Here is a 22,063-nt window from a genome sequence, read left to right as displayed (position 1 = left end):
TGGAGGTTGGTGAGCAGTGGTGTGCCTCAGGGATCTGTTCTGGGACCCCTGCTCTTCATGATTTTTATAAATGACCTGGATGAGGAAGTGAAGGATGGGTTAGTAAATTTGCTGATGACACAAAGGTTGGGGGTGTTGTGGATAGTGTTAAGGACTGTCAGAGTTTACAGTGGGACATCAATAGGATGCAAAACTGGGCTGAGAAGTGGCAGATGGAGTTCAACCAAGGTAAGTGTGAGGTGGTTCATTTTGGTAGGTCAAATATGATGGAAGAATATGGTATTAATTGTAAAACTCTTGGCAGTGTGGAGGATCAGAGGGATCTTGGGGTCCGAGTCCATAGGACACTGGAAGCTCCTGCACAGGTTGACTCTTTTGTTTAGAGGGCATATGGTGCATTGGCCTTTGTCAACCGTGGGATTGAGTTTAGGAGCCGAGAGGTAATGTTACAGCTATATAGGACCCTGGTCAGACCCCACTTGGAGCACTGCTAAGTTCTGGTTGCCTCACTATAGGAAGGCTGTGGGAACCATAGAAAGGGTGCAGAGGAGATTTACAAGGATGTTGCCTGGATTGGGGAGCATGCCTTATGAGAATAGATTGAGTGAACTTGGCCTTTTCTCCTTGGAGCACCGGAGGATGAGAGGTGACCTGATAGAGGTGTATAAGATGATGAGAGGCACTGATTGTGTTGATAGTCAGAGGCTTTTTCCCAGGGCTGAAATGGCTAGCACAAGAGAGCACAGTTTTAAGGTGCTGGGAAGTAGGTACAGAGGAGACGTCAGGGGTAAGTATTTTACGCAGAGAATGGTGAGTGCGTGGAATGGGCTACCAGCGATGGTGGTGGAGGCGGATATGATAGGGTCTTTTAAGAGACTCCTGGATAGGTACATGGAGCTTAGAACAATAGAGGGCTATGGGTAACCCTGGGTAATTTCTAAAGTAAGTACATGTTTAGCACAGCGTTGTGGGGCAAAAGGCCTGTATTGTGCTGTAGGTGTTCTATGTACAACTTCAACGTGTATAAAGTAACTAAAAATAATGTTATGTAGACATGTAATCATTACCCCATATGTTATACTTTTGATTCAGGAACACTATGAATAAAGCATAAATTTAAGTTAAACAGTCTATCTTCACAAAGGGCAAAGGCCTGATGTTTTAAAGCTGCAACTTTAAAACATATTAGATCTTGTTTGACTGCTCTCTCAGAATTCCAATCTTGACAGGTTTGAGTTATAAGGAGAGAGATCAGATAGGCTGGGACTGTCCTCCCTAGAAGGAGGCTGAAGAGTTACCTTGGAGGCTTATAAAATTTTGAGAGGCTCAGATACGGTAGGTAGTTACAATGATGTTTTTCCTGGGTAGGGAAGTTTAGAAACTGGGCATTGTATGTTTAAGGTGTGGGGGGAAAGTGCTTCCACACAGAAGATGGGTGAGTATACGGACTGAGCAGCCAGAAGTGGGAAAGGTGGGTACTATTATGTGCTTGGATAGGAAATGTTGAGAGGGATGGACCAAATATAGGTTGATGGGGTTGATTTAAATGAGCCCCTTGGTCAGCATGGAAGAGTTGCACCGAAGGGCTATGCTGTACAATTCTGTGTATCTAGTGGTAATACTCTTCGAAGGTTATAGATTGAAACAAGGGTGCAATTTTTAGCAGGAGTTGAACTAAGCCACAGTCTGCCCCCTTGTGGATGGAAGAGATCTTGATTGTTGTTGGGAGAAAAGCAAATTAATTTTCCCATTGTCCTTGTTTCATTCCCACAAACCATCATTGAATTCATTGATACTTGTACTTTATTCTCCCCAAGTTTCCAGTACTTCTTTTTTCCTCTGGTATCCTGAAAGAAGTTAGTTGTTTAATAGGTGCTTTTTTAGTTAGTTATGTCCTTTGGTCATAGAAAGTGCTGTAGCTACATGAAACAAAGCCAACTTGTTTGAGAACCGTAAAGAATTAATATGGAGGGCATTCAACCCATTGTCATTGTCAAACAAAGAAATACAGTCTGATCCCACCTTCCAATGCTGGGTCTGCTGTCCAGTAAATTCTCTTTCAGTACATGTGCACTTCATAAGTGTGAGGGTTTATCTTCTGGCATTCTTTCAGGCAATGTGTTTTAAACCTCTAATGCCCATTGAATGAAAGTGTCTTATCTAAAATCTCATCCTTATATCAATTACATTAAACTTGTGTTCCCTGTACAAGAGGAAATATACCTGAGTAGAGTCAACAGAAAGATCACTTTATTTTAAAAGATTTCAATTTCACTTTTACTTTTTTGTTTAAAAAAATCAACATGTTTATATTATTTTAATTACCACAATTTTCTATTCCTGCCACCTCTCCACTGCAATCACATCTTTCGTGTAATGCAACTAAAAGTACTTGAACTGTAATCTACTTCGGTGATCTATACAGTTCTAAAATAAGAATCCATGTATTCTATTCTACACCTAAAAAAGGAAGGCATCCCACCTTCCTGGTTAATCTTATCAATGTGTCCTGCTACATTTAAAGATGTGTGGGTGTCCTATCACTCCACACCACTCTGTTGTTACATTAGTTACATAGTTGGGTTGGTGCAACTCAAATGTGTTTACTTTGCACATCCTTAGGCAGCGCAGTGACAATTTTCATTTGTGCGCATTCCCAGACTCTGTCTTTCTGAAATCTAAAATTACTTCCTTGTTGTCAAGCCAAGACTAATGTCTCTGCCATCTTCAAAATAATGTCCCTCAACACATAGATCTAAATTGTTAAAGCAGCAAAAGATGCTAAATACTGAGACTTGTGAAATGCTAATGGTAACAAAAAATATTTATCAAAAAATGTGCAAGAACCATTACTGTTCACCTTCTGCCAGTTTTGGATCTTACTTGCCTTTGATCTTATGAGTTTTCAGGTTTTAAATCAGCTGGCCATGGTGGGCCCTATCAACAGCCCTCATTGCCCTTCTCAAATTGTATGCCATTGTAAAGAAAGTTAAAAGTTCTCTAGTTAATACAGATGTAAATAAATCCTGATATAAGAGAATTTCAATTTGGAGTATACAGACAGTCAAAGGGATTTGCAAGAATGTTTTGGATGTTTTCCTCCTTTAATGTGCAATAAACTCTCAATTATAAAATACAGCCATTATAAAGATAATCACTTAAATTACAACTTTTATTGAAGGCTGTGTTCCTTTTCTACTTGACTACAAATAAGCAACATCATGAAGCTGGAGATACTGCATTGTGCTAATTAATTTAAAATTTGAGTTCTAAAAGTGTATGTTCTCAGTTTTAAATTCTGTGAGTTAAGAATTCTTTGTAGTTTAAAATACAGCTGTCATTGTGTAATTGTGGCCATGTAATATTAACCTTGATTGAATTGGTCACAGTGAGATATAGCAGACTTGTGTTAAGTGACCTGATATGATAAGGATAAGCAGTGTGATTAAATATTTACACCTGTCATGGAGTATAGTAACAAAAATGACCACTGAAACCGTTTTATGTTATATCTACATTCATGGTGCTATTCAATTTACTTTTTGTCACTATTCTTATTGATAGTTGCCTATAATGTAGAAAAATAGAAATTGACATTATTACTCTTGATTCCGAGTATGTAATCTTATCCATTTTTTAATCTGACACTTGTTAGCAAAGAATAAAAATAATCCATGGTGCATATGTGAACCACTGTTTGGCATGGACTGTATACTACTACACAGAGAACTAAATTTATATAACAATTAACTTTGTTTTGTGGAGGGATGGCTTATCAGTTAGTTGTAAAGTGACTTAAAACAGCATAGTACATTTCCTCTTCACTCATTTGAACTAACTGAATTAACTTATGATTAGATAATGTCCATTCTGGCAAGTTAATCTATTTAACTGTGTAAGTGTTACTATAAATATAGCATGTCAACTTTGTCTAATATATTAACAGCTGACACATTCCAGAAGAATCTTTTTGGGAAGGCTCTGATGTAATGAATGTTTTTAGGTTTCTTGATTTTTATTGCTTTGCAGCTTTCAGATTACTTTAAGTTCATAAAATGCAGCAAGATTCTAAAGATGCACATATGCCAACAATAGCTGCAGTTTTCAAAATGTAATATTTTAATCAAAACTCTTTAATTATCGACAGATTTGGCTCAACTGTCAAGTCACTAATCAAACAAGAATTTCCCAACCCCAATTCCAATAAACCTGTTTATGCCTCCTTCAAACAATTGAATAAGTTGTTTAATGAGCATATATTATGTCATCACTTGAGTGTATTGTGCTTATTTCTTGATGATGTTAAAAGCTTAATAAATGTAATTTTTCAAAGTAAAATGAAGAAAACACTTACCTGTCATTGTAAAGTATGGCTCCAGATTGCTTTCACTTACAATGCTGCCTTTATAATTGGGACATGCTTCTTGCTGCGAGTTCCATTTTGTAAAAAGTGACTTTGAAATATCCTCCATACTCACATTTAGTTAATATCCCAAGGTTCTCAATTCAAGAGAAAAATCAAAGGATGAGTTAAAGCCATGGTTCACTCAGATTACTGAAGAATTGTGGAGCATTTAAGTGGAACTTGGGGACTGATAACAGATGCAAATATCCTATAACATTCACTATAGTAGATTGTACTGGGTCCCAACAATACCACTTGATTCAATTATTAGCCAAGCATAAAGCCTTTTGTGCTTGTACCTCCATCCAAATGTACTTCACAAGCAGTATTCGTTACACTTGTTTTAACGCTGGAGTCAGGTTGTTGAAGTACTAAGTTTTGGTTGGAGTGATGTAGTGTCAGAGTTGATGAATGCCTGATTTTGAGAAACATAGTGGCAGCTGAACTTATCAGTGACAACAGATATGTGAGGCATTTGCAACTTTTAATGGTAGAGTCCACACTGACATTGTTACTGGGTCACTATTTGGGAAGGTGTTTGAGGCTGTTAGAAATCACACAAGTTATACGTTGTCATTTAATTTGGTATGATGCTGAATGAGGTGCAGTTGACCACCTTGCAATTTATTAGCTAAAGATGCAAATGATAACATAACCGATCGTGACTAACTTTGGATAAATTTTTTAAAATTTAAATGTATTTCTTGTTGACTTTGTCCCATAGTGATCTTAAATTTGGAGATAAAAGTGGATTGCATATGCATTTGTATTCCTTGGTGTTAAGAAAAACAATTGTACAGTTGATTTTCTTCTGAGGTCTATCAATAAATAAAGCTGGAAAATGATTGGGATCATTGCAAGTATTAATTTGTAACAAAACTAAATTGTATAATTCTCTTGAGATCTGCTGGATTAAAAATGCATAGTATGTAGAAGTTGAGTTGCAAATTAAATTTTTCTGTATTGTTATTTCAGTACCAAGTTAAAAATGTGTAAAGAAAACATTGCTGAATGAGATAGGATTTGTATAAGAAGAATTGTTTCATAGTTGCCATTATTGAGATTCACTTCAGTTCAATTTATGTCACCACAATGGGGTTTGGATGACTTCTTTTTGCTTGTTAGATGTACTTGTGACTATTCTGAGGGTTAGTAGGTAAATGTTAACGCAATCAAGCTACAGTACCTTCGACTGCACTCCTGAACCAGTCATTATTATAACATTATCATTTTCCAACCTCCATGTTTTCTTGATAGTCCTTATTCTGTGCTGTCCAGTGAAGAGGGAAGACCTTTAAAGCAATGCTGACACTGGTATTAATTTCATTAAATTGAATGAAAGATTTTGAAAGGCACAATCAATTCATCTTCTACTCCATCTTGTATTCTCTTCACCAGTAATGTCTTTGCTTTGTTGCTTAATTCAATATAATGGTGTTCTCAATTGGAGACCTGTTGCTTTGAATAAACCTATACCAGATTTTTAGAAACGGCCAAGGATAATCAACTTGCAGTGTGGAAAAATTGGGCTATCAATTTATTCCATGATACAATATCTTCAGGTATTCCTAAGTAGCCCCTAAATAATAGGGGTGATTGGTACTTGTTAAGTACTTCCTGACTCTTGAACCTGCTTGAGTGAGAATATTTTTCTCTTTAAAATGAAAACATTAAGAGCAGCTGATTTTCCCATGAATACTGCTGATATTACATTTGTATGCACTGCAGTACGGTTTTAAAGTATTATTTAAAGTTGATTATTTAAAATGTAAAACAATCTGGATAAATGTATAAACTGCTGATAGCAAATCGAACATCAAAACTATCAGGTAATGTCACTGTATAATTGCAATATACAGGTGCACATAATGTAGCATGTAAATACATTTCTATTACACAGCAGTACTGATTCAAATTTTGATCCTGCCAACAAATTAATCTTTTGGTAATTTTTTTAAAAATCTTGAATGTTTTGATGACTTGTTAATTAGAATCATTTTGTGTGCCATAGGAACTTGTATTGACAGATTTGAAATTTATTTAGATGTGACTATTCTGTGGTATTATCCAATCAATTACCCAGTGGTTATCAGAATTTGATCAAAGTGTATTCTAAAACGAACTTTGTGAATTACTAACATAAGAAATTCAGTAGTTGCTGGAAATCCAAAGCAACACACACAAAATGCTGGAGGAACTCTGGGTCAGGCAGCATCTATCGGAATAAATAAATAGTCGCTATTTTGGGCTGAGACCCTTCAGGACTGGAAAGGAAGGGGGAAGACGACAGAATTAAAAAGTAGGGGTGAGGAAGGAGGATAGCCAGAAGATGCTAGGTGGAGCCAGGTAGGTAGGAAAGGGAAAGTGCTGGAGAGGAACGAATCTAATAGAGAGTAAACCATCGGAGAAAGGGAAGGGGGAGTTGAGAAGAGGTAAGGGTCCAGATTGGGGAATAGAAGAAGGGGGATTTTTTTAATATCAAAAGGAGACATCAATATTAATGTCGTCAAGTCAGGGGCTATAGTGCTTGAAGAAGCAGTCCCTCAATTTTTTCAACTGTCTCACCAATGTAGAGGAGGCTGTATTGGAAGCACCAGACACTATAGACTACATTAGCCTGCAGATTTATGCAGACTACATTAGACACTATAGCCTGCAGATTTGTAGGCTAAATGTTGCTTTACCTGGAAGGACTATTTGGGACCCTGAATGGAGATGAGGGAGGAGGCGAATGGGCAGGTGTAGAACTTGGGCTGCTTGCAGGGATAGGTGCTGGGAGGGACGAATAGTCAAAGGAATCTTGGAGGAAGAAATCACTGTGGAAAGCAGGGGGCGGGGTGTGGAGATAAAGGTATGTTTGGTGGCCGGATCCCTTTGGAGATGGCAGAAGTTGTTGAGAATGATGTGTTGGATGTGGAGGCTCATGACGTGGTAGGTAAGAACAAGAGGAACTCTATCACCTTCAAGGTGACAAGAAGATTGGGTGAGCATGGGCATTTGGAAGTGGAGGAAGTGAGTGATGGTGGAGGTAATGAGTGAAAGGAAAGCTGCATTCTGGGAACAGATGTAGCCGAGATAAAGGAACCAAGCAAAAGGATTATCATTTTTACAGGAGACATGGTGGGAAGAGGTATAGTCAAGGTACCTGTGGGAATCAGTAGGTTTATAAAAGATATTGTTTGACAGTTTGTCTCCACAGAGACGGAGACACAGATCAAGAAAGGGGAGGAAGGTGTTATAAGTGGACCAAGTGAATTTAAGGGCAGGGTTCAACTTGGAGGCAAAGTTGATGAAATTGACAAGCTCAGCTTGGATGTGTGAAGCAGCACCAATGCAGTCATCAATATTGTGGAGGAAGAGTTGGGGAGCTTTACATGGAAAGCTTGGAATAAGGACTGTTCTATGCCAACGAACAAGCAGGCATAGTTGGGGCACAAATGAGTGCCTATGACTACCCCTTGAGTCTGGAGAAAGTGGGTGGAGCCAAAGGAAAAAATTTTGAGTGAGAACAAGTACTGCCAAACGAAGGAGGGTGATGGTGCAATAGAACTGGTTGTTTTTATTGAGAAAGAAGCATTGAGCTTTAAGGCCTTCTTGAAGAGGAGTAGAAGTGTATAGTGACTGGACATCCATTGTGAAAATGTGGTGGTCAGGGCCAGCGAATTCAAGGTTAGTGAGGTGATTTCGAGCTCATTTGCCAGGAAATAATATTCCAAGCTAAATCAAGTCAAATTATTTTAATATTCTGTTACACCATTTTGAAAATGATTGCAATATGCGTCAAAATAATGTCTGAAAGTACAACACAATTCCAAATTTCCTCTGTGCCTTACAGGAGAGGAGAATGGGCCATGGAAGAAAGGGGCATCGGGAGGTTATAGGCAGGTGAAGAGAAGAGGTAAGAGGGGAGCCAGAGAGGAATGGAAGAAGGGGGGGAGGGCAGAAATTACTGCAAGTTAGTGAAGTTGATGTGTATTCCAGTGGGTTAGAGGGTACCCAGAGGGAATTTGAGGTGTCGCTCCTCCAACCTCATCAGGTGATACATGCTCCTCCTTCCCTTTCTCCCATGGTCCTCTTTCCTCTCCTATCAAATTCCTCCTTCAGCCCTTTATCTTTTCCACTTATCACTTTTAGCTTGTACTCCATCCCCTCCCACCCCCCACACACCTCTTTATTCTGGCACTTCCCCCTTCCACTTCAGTACTGATGAAGGGTCTCAACCTGAAACGTCAACTGCTCGTTCATTTCCATCAATCCTGCCTGACCTGCTAAGTTCTTCGAACATTTTGTGTGTTACTCTTGTGTTTGTGAACAATCTGCTATGGTGCCTCACTTACTAAATGTTCTTTTAAATGGAATTAGTTTAAAGTTAGCCATGCTGTTCATTTTTGATCATCTATTTTGTACCTTTTTCAATGCAGCTATTTATTAGCTTATTGGTCCATTGAAGATAAATACTTTATACTGCCATAGGTTGGCAGTATATTTTTAACCTATTCCTTAAATTCTTATTGGTTTTTAACCTGAAAATTTAACTTTCTTCAGCAGATGTTACCTTAGTTGAGCATTTCCAACATTCTCTGATTTGAGGTAAATGAGTTGATGCCTATAATTAACTGCAAATGGAAGTTTAAATCTTGAATTTATTATTATTCCCTTTTGTACTCAAATGATTCTTCACTTTTTGTCAAGGTTCTTTCCTTTCCTATGCAGCATCAACAAGCAATTAAGGTGTGCCTATGGCTTAATCTTTTGCTTTTGCAGCTGCTGCTCTTCTATTGAACTTTAGAGCAGCTAGGGAAATTCAAATTTTTCTGGAAGATGCATCCAAAATTGGTAGGTTGTGATAAACAGCTGGTGCAAATTTATCTCAAGTTTTTTGTGCCTGTGTTGATAAATCACCTTGCTCTCGACGGTGCTATTTGTTTGGTAAAGAACAAAATAATTTATCAATAGCTCTATGATAGGTGTGAGCATTAAGTGACAATGTTTGAGAAATTTTTCAAAAGGGGAAACTGATTTTTTGTTTTTCTTTTTTTTAGTGTCAATTTACAGCATCTGGTTTTATGACAAGAATGACTGTCAACGAATTGCACAACTTATGTCAAAGTAAGAACTAAAATCTGTTTGCTGTAAAATCAACCAAAAGCTAATTACAAAGTTAATTGTTCTAAATTTCATACCAACATTAGGTAAGATCTTCTAGTTTTGGACATAATTGCTAATTTAATAAATCAAAATGTGCAAATTGTAAATGTTTGCAGCACCTCTGTGTTTAAATCCATTAAGTGATATCCTCTTTAATGTATTCCTCACCCCAGCTCTGTAATATGTTGTGCTGGTCTATTTAATCTTTTTATAACCTTAATGGAAAATGACATTCGAATTATATTTCATTGACAAAATGGAATGTAAAATAGGATCCATACCATAAGAAAGGTAAGTCAACCCATAAAAGATTGTAACTTAATTATGTAGACATCTAATCTCCTAAAAGTAATATTAATTTAACATCTAGCCATTTAACTTTCAATTGATTGTGATACAAGACAATTCTTCTACTCAATAAAATCCTGACATTTAAGCACCAATTTTGTGATCACTTTCAAAAATGAAAACCTTTTGTGCATGGAAATCAGGGTCACCAAATGATTACCAGTGTATCTGTAAACTTGTAGGAAAACCACTGAATAATTAACAAAATAGCACTTTTGTTTAATTCTTCGGGATATTGTTTTCTATTTGCTGATTTGACGTAAGTTGTAATGTATTCTTAGATTTAACTTGAGCTCTGATGGAATGATCTATTTAAAGGGCCCAGTAGTCGTGTTTGTACACCTGCTTTCGTGGCAGCTGTTGTAGTTTTCATCAAGGGAAGGTCAGCAGTCTGTGGCTGCTTTCCTCAGCGGTCTATGGAGGAGAACATCTTTATAATTAATATCAATGTGAAGATTTTCTGTGTTTTGGCATAAGTATGTTTGGTATATCACAGATGCAGTGTTGATGAGAAGGCAGCTGCACACTTGTTTAACTTGCTGAATTCTGAAATATAAGAACTTCAATACAGGATCCAGAAGAATGACCAACCGAATTACCAAATAGCTTTGAACATTGAGTGGTCAGTTGTAACAACCCGTTAAGCTTGTTCAATTGCTGATAATGTTTCATATGCTCAGTTGATAAACATTCAGAACAATGTTCCTATTTCTGGAATCAGGGTGATTAAAATCTTGTTCTGTCGTTGATATAGAACAGAGAGTTGTGGACTGTCAGACATTCCTCTACTGGTGTATCTCACCAAAATGTAATTGAACAACTTTACCTGACAGTAAGATTGATGGAGTTGTGCACATTGTAAAGGGTGATCAAAGAATAGATCAGTTACAGATATGGGTAGAGAAATGGCAGGTTGAATTTAATTTGATGAAGTGTGAGGTGTTGCATTTAGCGAGGTCAAATGAAAGGAGAAAGTATTTAAAGGTAGATCTCTTTATAGCATTAATGTACAGATGGATCTTTGGGTTCAGGTCCATAGTTCACTGGACGTGGCTTCGCAAGTGGTTAAGACGGTAAAGGTTGTGTATGGCGTGCTTACATCTGTTGGTACGAATGTTGAGTATAGGAATAAGGAAGTCATGATGCAGCTGTATAGTAATTTTCACTTAGAGTAATGTGCACATTTCTGATCACATCATTAGAGGAAGGATGTGAAGACTGGGGAGGTTGCAGAAGAGGCTTACCTGAATGCTGCCTGGATTTGAGGGTGGGCAAACATAGTCTGTTCTCATGAATAGGAAGGGAATGGTGGAATATAGATTAGATACTGGAAGAGGATATTTAATATAAATTGATATTTAGATAAGCATAACATTATCGGCTGAGTGGCCCGTACTGTGATACCGTTCTGTGTTGTTCAATTCCTTGATTCTTCATGCACCCCAAATGACAAGCTAGAATTAATAGATAGTTATAATTGTGGAAACAATACCTCCCAATTCTCCACCTTCCTTCTGAAATTTCAGTCCTGGTCCTTGCTGAGCTGTGTTATTTAACATGAACCAGAGATAATTTGGTACCATCTGATCTGAATGGCATGAGACGATTTAATCCTTTTTAAGGCAATTAATTGGCCTAATGCATGCATTGCTACTTCCTTAGGGTGGTGCAACTGGAGGCTCAGAGAGTCCAGCAAGAATCACCAGGGAGAACAACTCCAAATAAAACTAATGGATATGATGAAGAAAATGCTATTGATATCCTAGATATGCTCAGTAAAGCCAAGGAAGAATATGAACAAGTAAGGATTTAAACTAATATGAATAGCAGTTATATACACTAAATTAAAAAAATTATCTTCTGAATCAATAATTGATTTCTTAAACATTCTTGCATTCTGCCATTTAACACGTGAACGTTTACAAATGAGAAAATTTGCAGATGCTGGAAATCTAAACAACACACACACACTGCTGGAGGAACTCAGCAGGACAGGCAGGATCTATGGGGAAAAATTACAGTCGACCTATTGGGCCAAGACCCTTCAGCAGACTGGCCCAAAATGTTGACTGTACTTTTTTTCCACAGATGCTGCCTGGCCCGCTGAGTTCCTCCAACATGTGAAAATTTGATTGTCAAGATATACATGCCTCACTGTGTACCAATAAAATATTTTGCATCTTGCTCTGGGAATTCCTAAGGTGAGTTTTTATAATGGTTTGAATTTGCAAAAAATGTAGGTTAGAGTAAATTTATATTAATCTGCTGCTGGGAGTAGACATTTGCATTGTATTTCTGTGTCTTACTGATGTTTAGCTGTTCAGGCTGAGCATAAACATCAAACTCTTTGTGCCTATCTACTAAGAAAGTGTTGCTCTTTTTTTGTGATACTTCACTGAATAGGTGTTGAATACTAATCTTGCTTGTAATCCTGGCTACTTTAAATATTTAAAGGGAATTTTTCCCTCCATCTCAAACCAAATATGAATACTTTTTAAGAACTTTGATAAATTGTAAAAGAGTTTCTAATAGATTTCAAAAATGTCCCCTTGATGGATTTTATCTGATTTTTTTTTGTCTCCGGAAGGCAATACAAAGTAGCAAACCACATAAGCATCCTCTCAAACTCAAGACTCAGGCCAAATCTTTTGGTTGTGTTATTCGAAATTTATTTAATGTTTTCTTCTCTCTAATTTGGCAACAGATGCCTTCTTTTGAAATTGTTCTTAATTAATTGCTGGTGGGATTTTAGTTGCAATTTTAAGAAGTCACAAGGACAATATTTATATAAAATCCAATTTAGTAAATGCTTAAAAAATATTTGGGGTACTTGGAATTTCAAATTTAGCAACAATCCTATATTTTCTTTGGAAAGAATTTGTTATCAATTTTCAGAACTGAAAGTGCAGAATCCTTTTTCAAGAGAAGCCTTAATCCAAAGAAATAATTTATAATTTTCTCTGCACTGAAAATGTGGATCAGTTAACAATTTTAATGTATTTCTGCTTGTACCTCTGTCAACCTTGGGTCCTGATGTGGAGATGAGATTTATTGTATTTTAGTTGTTCTAAAATAATTCATATTCACTTACAATTGTTCAGCTGAGAATGATGTGTTGAAACAACTATTGTTTCAATTTAAATTTGAATTATTCCTATTTTGATTAGTCAATATGTTAAAGAACTATTATTTTACCCACAAGATTATTTTTCTTCAGGGGTCACTTTTCTCCAAAGTATCCCATTATATGGATGCAAGTATTCCAAATTTCGAAACCAGGAACACTTCTAGCCACAAACATTTTAGATAAAGGGTGCTTAACATGTATTAGAGAATCACAGCTGAACTGAAATCCTCATCATTCCTTGTGATTTTTTTGCTTTAGTGTTAAATGTGGAGATACTCTTAAATGTTATTTTTTTTAAAAACCACAGAGGAAGCTTAGCAGAATGCACCTTCAAGTTGAAGGTGACAGCTTTTAGTAAGATGGCAGTGAACTCGGTTGCAGCAAACTCTCCAAGTCCAACCAGTGGTGTATTTGTTTGTCCTTTACACCTTTATTAAAGAATTGCAAGCCACTGCTGGATATCAAGAAAACTAAGTACTGCAGGTCTATCCCACTTCATATTTGATGACCGCAATGGAGCTGGACTTATTGCGTACTGTGGTGTCGCTTACTATAGCCACCCAGGGATGCGAGGTCCAACAAACGAAGCAAGTGATTATCTCGAACATTTTTCTTGTGATTTCAAGACATTAGTAATGCAAGTCCAGTTTACTGGTTCATTTGGCAAGACCGACAGCTGCGTGGCCTCTGTTGTGCGGATTAGGCCTTCGTGCTGCAGCATCACTGGTTTCAGCTGTCACGGAGGAGATACCAGAAGGAAGTGAGTGAAGAGCAGAGGTGTTGGCGGGTGCTGGAGTCCCTGCTGGGTTGGAAGCTGATCCCTCCTGTTGGTGCTGCTCACCAGTGTTCGCTTAGTGGAAGATGAGCTGTATTGCGTACGTCTGCAACTAGTGCATGATGACGATCTGCTGCCTGCTTGTTCTTGCAGACACATGGCTCCAGGACAACATTCGTGTACCATCAATCTACAGGCCATGCCACCATTTTGTGATTATATGCTTTTCTTCTATTATAACTGTATGCGCTACATGTACCTGTTGGCCCCATGTTTTGCATCTTGGCCCCAGAGGAACGTTGTTTCATTTGGCTGTATTCACATGTATGGTTGAATGACAATTAAACTTGAACTTGAAAGGCTTACAAAAACTAGTTGGTGATTATACAAATACAGTACTGAAGTGGAGACTTGTGTTGAATGGAATGTATTTTTACGAGCAAGTTTGAGGAACTTGTTGAAATTGTGAAATTTTAAGAACTCTATTTACTTCAAAAACAATGCCACTTTTCCACTGCCCACATTATTCCACTTTTTAAAAACCAGATCATAGAATTGTATAAAGTACTTGGCTTGAAGGACTGAATGTTCCAGTAAGATACAGTTGAATGCATCAAGGTATAAAATAATGAACACTATCTTAATTTGAGTTGTTCCTAAATTGAAAGTAACTGGCATGTATGTTCATGATCATAATTAAAAGAGAAAGTATTTGATTTCCATCTACAGCTGGCTATGTGGTATGAAACTAGATATACAAATGAAAGTGGAGTATCCATTCAAGGTTGTCACTTCTTAAGTCTCAACTTAAGAATTACCTGTATTTTGCATTTTTATGGTGAGACTGTTGGTTTCTTCATTCAATGAAACTGAATTTAAAAATAAAACAATATTTCATAATCAAACACATTTTTTTTCTTTTCAGACATATCAATTTGGTGATTCAAGTATTTTATCAAGTTCACCAGGCATACACAGCTCTGGGGGCCTAGCAATGAAAACACCAATAGATGAATGTACCTCCTCTTCAGCACACAACCACAAGGTAGGTGGATGACTTCATAATTATAACTATTTGCATTTAGTAAACACAATTTTAATGTGATAAGTCATTTGCTGGAGAAGTCTCAAGCAAATTTAACAGAGCCATAATTCAATACCAAGCAGGTTGTGGAGATGAGATTTTTTTTTTAAAGGGTCTTATTAAGGCAGGAAGTTTTTGGATCATCAGTCCAGAACACAAGACTTGGATGAAAATAGTTGCAAGTTATGGAGTAACTTAAATCTGAGGTGATTCAGAGTGCAGAGCTTAAAGGGATGAAGGACTTGAAAAGAGTTTGTGAGATGAATGAAAAGGTTGAAAACAAAAAGATGATGCAGTGGATTCTGGTTAATTGGGACATTGAGGGATCAGTACATTTTGGCCCAATTAAGCGGCTGGTTCAATTTGTAGATGTTTCATGGAAATAGTTAAGAAGGTATTAAAAAGAGACAAACTGAATAACAAAAACTATATTTAAATGAAACACAGAACTAGCTAGAGCACTGCCGATAGCACTATAAAACTGCATTAGTTCCTAATAGTTATCAGTGGAGTAATTCATCCAGTGTATGCAATGAACAAAGTCAGTGCAGATAATGGTCCTCATACAATACTGCTGACGATTGCATCCTCCAAATCACAAATGAGAAAGTCTGCAGATGCTGGAAATCAAAGCAACACACTCAAAATGCTGGAGGAACTCAGCAGGCCAGGCAGCATCTATGGAAAAGAATAAACAATCGACGTTTCAGGTCAAGACCCTTCATCAGGACTGGGGGGGGGGGGGGGGGGGAGATGAGATGTCAGAGTAAGAACATGGGCAGAAAGTCACTGTTTATTTGAATACAAACACATGCAACTGAGGCTATTTTAAAAACTATTCGCTTTAAACATAGCATGTCTCATGGCCACACAGTGTGCATAACTGATGCTAGTTGGAACCTGTTTGAGAAGTCAAATAAGCAGCATAGTGTCCCAAATAAATAAAGGGAATCCTGGCAATTTCCTCAATTTTGTTTTTGTTCTTTAAGCATTGTCCTGAATAAGAGGCTGTCCCGATTAACCGATAGTCCAATTAACTTGAAATCCACTGTATTAAAATTGAAGTGTCGAGCACCTGCAAGCCAAGATATAGCACATTGCTATACATTGCATGTATCTGAGAATCAATATAAACAATATATACTGTATATCTGTGAACACATTGTTGTTTGGTGAATGGGGCATGATCAAGATTCAGATGGAACAGCAGTATCTAGGATCAAGGTGCAATAGGTTTGCCAAGAGTACCTAAAATACCGCAGACAATACTTTCAAACCATAAGATATAAGAGCAGAATTAGGCCGTTTGGCTTATCTCATCTGCTCCACCATTTCATCATGGCTGATCCAATTTTCCTCTCAACCCCAATCTTTTGCCTTCTCTCTGTATCCCTTCATGCCCTGACCAATCAAGAATCTATTAACCTCTGCCTTAAATATACATACCTTTGCTTGTGGCAAAGAATTCCACAGATTCACCACTCTGGCTAAAAATATTCCTCCTTACATCCATTCTAAATGGGTGCCCCTCTATTCTAAGGCTGTATCCTCTAGTCCTAGAGTCTTTCTCCATGGGAAACATCCTCTCCACAGCCACTCGGTCAAGGCCTTATACCATTCAATAGGTTTCAATGGGGTCACCCCTCATTCTTCTGAATTCTAGTGAATACAGGCCCAGAGCCATCAGATGCTCTTCATATGACAAACTATTCAATCCTGGAATCATTTTCATAAACCTTGTTTGAACCCTTTACAGTTTCCAGTTTCAACACATCCTTTCTAAAGCTGCTCACAGTACTCTGAATGAGGCCTCACCAGTGCTTTATAAAGTCTCAACATTACACCCATACTTTTATATTCTAGTCCTCTTGGAATGAATGCTAACATCGCATTTACTTTCCTCACCACAGACTCCACCTGCAAATTAACTTTAAGAGGATATGGCACAAGGACTCCCAAGTCGCTTAGTACCTCAGTTTTTTTTTGTATTTTCTGTCATTTAGAAAATAGCCAACCCTGTCATTTCTTCACCCAGAGTGTATGACCATGCACTTCCCAACACTGTATTCCATCTGCCATTTCTTTACCCATTCTCCTAATCTGGCTAAGTCCTTCTGTAACCTCTCTACTTTGTCAAAATTACCTGTCCCTCCACCTACCTTCATATCGTCTGCAAACTTTGCAATCAAACCATCAATTCCAACATCCAAATCATTGACATGTAATGTAAAAACAATCAGTCCCAAAAGGAACCCCTGTGGAAAAACAATCACTGGCAGCCAGACAGAAAGAGCTCCATTTATTCCTGCTCTTTGCGACATGCCAATCAGCCACTGCTTTATCAATGCTAGAACCTTTCCTGTAATACCATGGACTCATAGCTTGTTAAGCAGCCTCATGTGTGGCACCTTGTCAAAGGCCTTCTGAAAATCCAAGTACACCGCATCAACCGATTCTCCTTTGTCTATCCTGCTTGTTATTTCTTTAAAGAATTCCAACAGGTTTGTCAGGTAAGATTTTCCCTTGAGGAAACCATGTTGACTACAGCCTATGTGCTTTCATGTACCCTGAGACCTCATTCTTAATGATTGACTTCAGCATCTTCCCAACCACTGAGGTCAGGCTAACTGGCCTATAGTTTCTTCTGCCTTTCTCCATTCTTAAAGATTGAAGTGACACTTACAATTTTCCAAAACCATTCTAGAATCTAATGATTCTTGAAAGATCATTAATAATACCTCCAAGATCTCTTCAGCCACCTCTTTCAGAACTTTGTGATAAACACCATGTGGTCCAGGTGATTTATCTACCTTCTGACCTTTCAGTTTCCCAAAAACCTTCTCTCTAGTTATGGCAACGCCACACACTTCATGCCCCCTGACACCTGGAACTTCCACCATACTGCCAGTCTTCCAGTGAAGACTGATACAAGATAGTTATTCTGTTCATCTGCCTTTTTGTTGTTCCCCATTATTACCTCTCCAGCATTGTTTTTCAGGATCCGATATCCACTCTTGCCTCTCTTTTACACTTTATGTATCTGAAGAAATTTTTGGTATCCTCTTTAATATTATTGTCTAGCTTATGCTCATATTCCTTCTTTATCTTCTTAATGATCTCTTTTAGTTGCATTCTGTTGTTTTTTTAAAAACTTCCCAATCCTTTAACTTCCCACTAAATTTTACTCTATTATATGCCCTCTCTTTGGCTTTTATTTTGGCTTTGACTTCTCTTTGTTAGCCACAGTTGTGTCATCTTTTCTTTGGAATACTACTTCCTCTGTGGGATGTATATATGCTCTGCCTTCTGAATTGCTTCCAGTAATTCCAACCATTTCTGCTGTGCTGTCATCCCTGCTAGTGTTCTTTTCCAATCAATTCTGGCCAACTCCTCTCTCATACCTCTCTAATTCTCTTTACTTCACTGTAATACTGATTTATCTAACTGTAGCTGATCCTTCTCAGATCCAGGGTGAATTTGATCATGTTATGATCCCTTGCCCCAAGGCTTCTTTTACCTTAAGGTCTCTAATCAATTCTGGTTCATTACTTTTGCTGACATGTAGCATGTAGAGTCGTCCCTCAATTCCTTAAACAAGTCTCGTAATAAAAGGTACATAAAGCTAATCTTTTCTATTGAATGAAGCAGCGGATTACTTTATTTACAGTCCAAGAGCAGTGAGATGTTTTCTCAGAAAATATCTAGACAGCTGTGAGAATATGTTATGTTAGATAATACATTTTGAAGTCCTTGCTGATCTGGCGTACACATCAGTATTTGGACAGTGGTTACAATAACAGTACCATTTAGAAAGGATGTTATTTTTCAATTGTCTTTTTTAAAAGATTAATATTAATTTTACAGGATATCTAAAATACTTCATTTATTTCAATCTGTTTCTGTTATACTTTCATTAATAGTAAACCAATGAGTATATGTAAATTAGCAACATAACTCAGCCTTTTTCCTTTTTTAAAAAAAACTTTAATCTTTGCTCAAAATTACCACAGCACAGGAGAATTTTTTAGAAGATCATAGCCAACTTGGGCGCACACTCTCAAAAAGATTCACCACGGTGAATGAGTTCAGCTTAATGGAAATTGCAGGTGGATGGCCATGAGGTGCAAGTAGGCAGTCTTGGTGGGTTATGGGATTGGAATGTTGAATGATAATCTGCTTCAACCTCTAACTGAAACTAAATAGGAATTGTTATGAACAGTTTACATTTGAGCCTAAGGGTAATTTTTCGCACTCTAATATGCTGCTTTGTGGAGGAACTGTGTACATAAGAATCATCAATCCTGACTGTGCACAGAAACTATGCTTATGCTATTTAGTTGGACACCATAGCAAGAAATTTTAAAGCAATGATTGCAATGCCATTAAGTTGGAAAGAGTGCAAAGAAGATTTATGAGACAGTTGCCAGCACACAAGGGCCTGAGTTAAATGGAGAGAGTGGGCAGGTGAAAGCTTTATTTCTTCAAGCAAGGGAGACTGGGGGGGGGCAGGGGGTGACCTTGATAGAAGTGTACAAGATGATGAGGGGCACAAGTAAGGTGAAGACACATAGACGTTTTCCCAGGGAAAAGGAATCAAAAATTTCTAGTGAGAAGAGAATGCTTTTAAAGAGACCTGAGGGTTAATTTCTTCTCAGAGACGGTGGTGGAACGAACTGCCTGAGAAAGTGTTTGAGGTCGGTTCAATAATATTTAAAAGAGATTTTGACAAGTACATGGATAGGAAAGCATATGGGCCAATCAGGGGCAAATAAGAGCAGCTCAAACAGCATTCTAGTTAGTGTGGATGACTTGGTCTGTTTCTGTGGTGCATTACTCTGGCTAACGTCCAATAAAGCTTCCTCACTAGTGGGTTATGTGCAGATGAGCCCTATAACTTAAGCTTGAACTGGTCTTTGAGGTGACATGGTCACCTAGTGGTTAGTGCATCGCTTTTCAGTGCCAGCAGGGATTGATCAGGTTTCAATTCCTACTGCTAGGTGTGAGGAGTTTGTATGTTCTTATAATAGTGGGTTTCCTTAGGTTGCTCTGGTTTCCTCCCACATTCCAAAGACATAGTTAAGATTGTGGTATGTGATGTTGGTGCTGAAGCATAGCGATACATGGGGCTGCCCAGCACGTCAAATCAGTGATGACTGGCGCAAAATGACACACTGCATTGTATGTTTTGATGTTTCATCGTATATGTGACCAAAAAAAGATTTCAGGGTGTATATTGTATACATTTCTCTGACATCGCATATACCTATTGAAACCTACCTAATCTTTAAATCTTGTCCTCTAGTTATTTATGTTGCAACATTTTATTATGCAATACACAAAGCTGATTAACACTACCTGTCAAACTCAGTCTTTCTCATAAATGTGCTCTATCCCCAACAGACAATATAAAATATATCAAGAAGTATCAAATATACACAGTGGTGTCAAGTAGTATATGTTGGTTTTAAACTCAAAGTCTATCATGTAATGCATAATGCTTAATTCTAGAATTTCTCACCTAGTAGTGTTTGATCTTCACAATATTTATAAGGGGAAAATATGTGCTCAACCAATACAAGCAAACATTTTAACTGTCTTTTGTACTTCATCTTCCAGAGTGCTCTTCCAGGTGCCAAGCACTTGACTGTGGAGGAATTATTCGGTGCTCCTGTTCCTAAAGAACAATTGATAAATTCTAATCAAGAAACATTGAAATCTCAGCAAGATGCTAAGTTAGGATGCCAGAACTTGATGAAACCCTTCACTTACGAGCAACCAACAGAAAAACATCTAGGGAGCCCTGAGAGTCTTAATGACAAAAGTAGTTTTACTCGATTGAATTGCCAGGAGACCACCTTGGATGTACTAATGACACCGGCTGCACTCCAGAAACTTGATAAACCTAAGTGTATGTATAACATTTGTACCAGTCCCCACATCCATACTTCCCTGAATTTTGAAGCTACTTCTAATCAGACCACATCTACCATCAGTACCAATGGTCATGTTCAGAAGTTGCAACAAGAAGTCAAAACTGTTTCACCACTGATGATGTGCCCACTTTCCTCTGATACAGCGTGTGCTCATCAGAATCCGTCTACAGGAACTAACGCAGCTTCACAAAGACCTACGACTGATAGAAACACTTTGGATATTGGATCTCAAGGTCATGACCTGCTTCAGAAACTGAAACTTACACAGCAGCATGACCAGCAGCATCAAACTCTCAGCAAACCCTTGTTAGCTGCAAATTTTTCTCCACTACTTGTAACACCAGAGTGTTTTAAAGAACCAAATGTCAAAACTACAGAAGTCTCATTACAGGTATATCAACTTTGGCTACACAGTAGGGATTGCATTGCTACACTAGGGTTCCAGGCCTAGTATTTAACATAGGATTATGAGGTAGAGGTGATGGAAGAAAAGAAGCAAGGTGGATCAAATATGTGGGAACCATGCACAATGATTCTGAACGGTGAACTGTATCCAATAAGTGCTGCGCCAGTAACTTGTGATGCATTGGGCAGTTCTTGAAAAAGCTGTTGGGGTAAAGTACTAGAGGCAGTGGAAGGGGAGCTTTATGCTGACCTTTTGAACGCACACTCAACTGACATAGGGGTAACTGCAGGCCTTTCTTATACTGACTTTACAGATGGATAATGGAAAGCTTCAGAATTAGTATGAACTCATGGTCAAGGCTTGATAATTTAAATTTTGGATCAGAATCAAGCATTTTTTTGGATACTGTGTTCCACGTACTGATGATAAAAATGTTCAGTCAATAGGAAAGTGTAAAATTGTGTTACACTCAGGCTGAAGGCGCAACACCTCATATTCCGTCTAGGTAGCCTCCAGCCTGATGGCATGAACATTGATTTCCCTTTCCAGTATTTTTTTTCCCTCCCCTTTCCTCCTCCCTCCTCCTATTCTGCTCTCTGGCCTCTTGCCTCTTCTCCTCACCACCTTTTGGTGATGCTTCATCTTCCCTTTCTCCCATGGTCCACTCTTCTTTCCTATAAGATTCCTCCTCCTCTAGCCTTTTGCGTTTTCCACCTATTACCTCCTGGCTTCTTACTTCATTCCCACCTGCCCCACCCACCTGGCTTTACCTATCATCTAGCTTGTCTTCCTTCCCCTCCCCCCTCCCCACTTTTATTCTGACATCATCTCCCTTCC

At 38.0% G+C, this 22,063-nt stretch overlaps 1 protein-coding gene across 2 annotated transcripts in view; it reads left to right on the top strand.

Moving 5' to 3' along the window:
* dcp1a (decapping mRNA 1A) overlaps positions 1-22,063 on the top strand; it is a 68,188-nt gene that overhangs the window by 32,473 nt on the left and 13,652 nt on the right. For both annotated transcript variants that reach the window (XM_073072198.1, XM_073072199.1), the window contains 4 exons: positions 9,448-9,514; positions 11,564-11,702; positions 14,729-14,848; positions 20,504-21,211. In XM_073072198.1, coding sequence (XP_072928299.1) covers positions 9,448-9,514; positions 11,564-11,702; positions 14,729-14,848; positions 20,504-21,211 — 1,034 coding nt within the window. The remainder of the gene's footprint in view (positions 1-9,447; positions 9,515-11,563; positions 11,703-14,728; positions 14,849-20,503; positions 21,212-22,063) is intronic.

The sequence above is a fragment of the Hemitrygon akajei genome, chromosome 19 (assembly GCF_048418815.1).
Source record: "Hemitrygon akajei chromosome 19, sHemAka1.3, whole genome shotgun sequence".
Lineage (NCBI taxonomy): Eukaryota > Metazoa > Chordata > Chondrichthyes > Myliobatiformes > Dasyatidae > Hemitrygon > Hemitrygon akajei.
The sequence above is the reverse complement of the archived record's forward strand: the minus strand, read 5'-3'. Positions and strand labels throughout refer to the sequence as shown.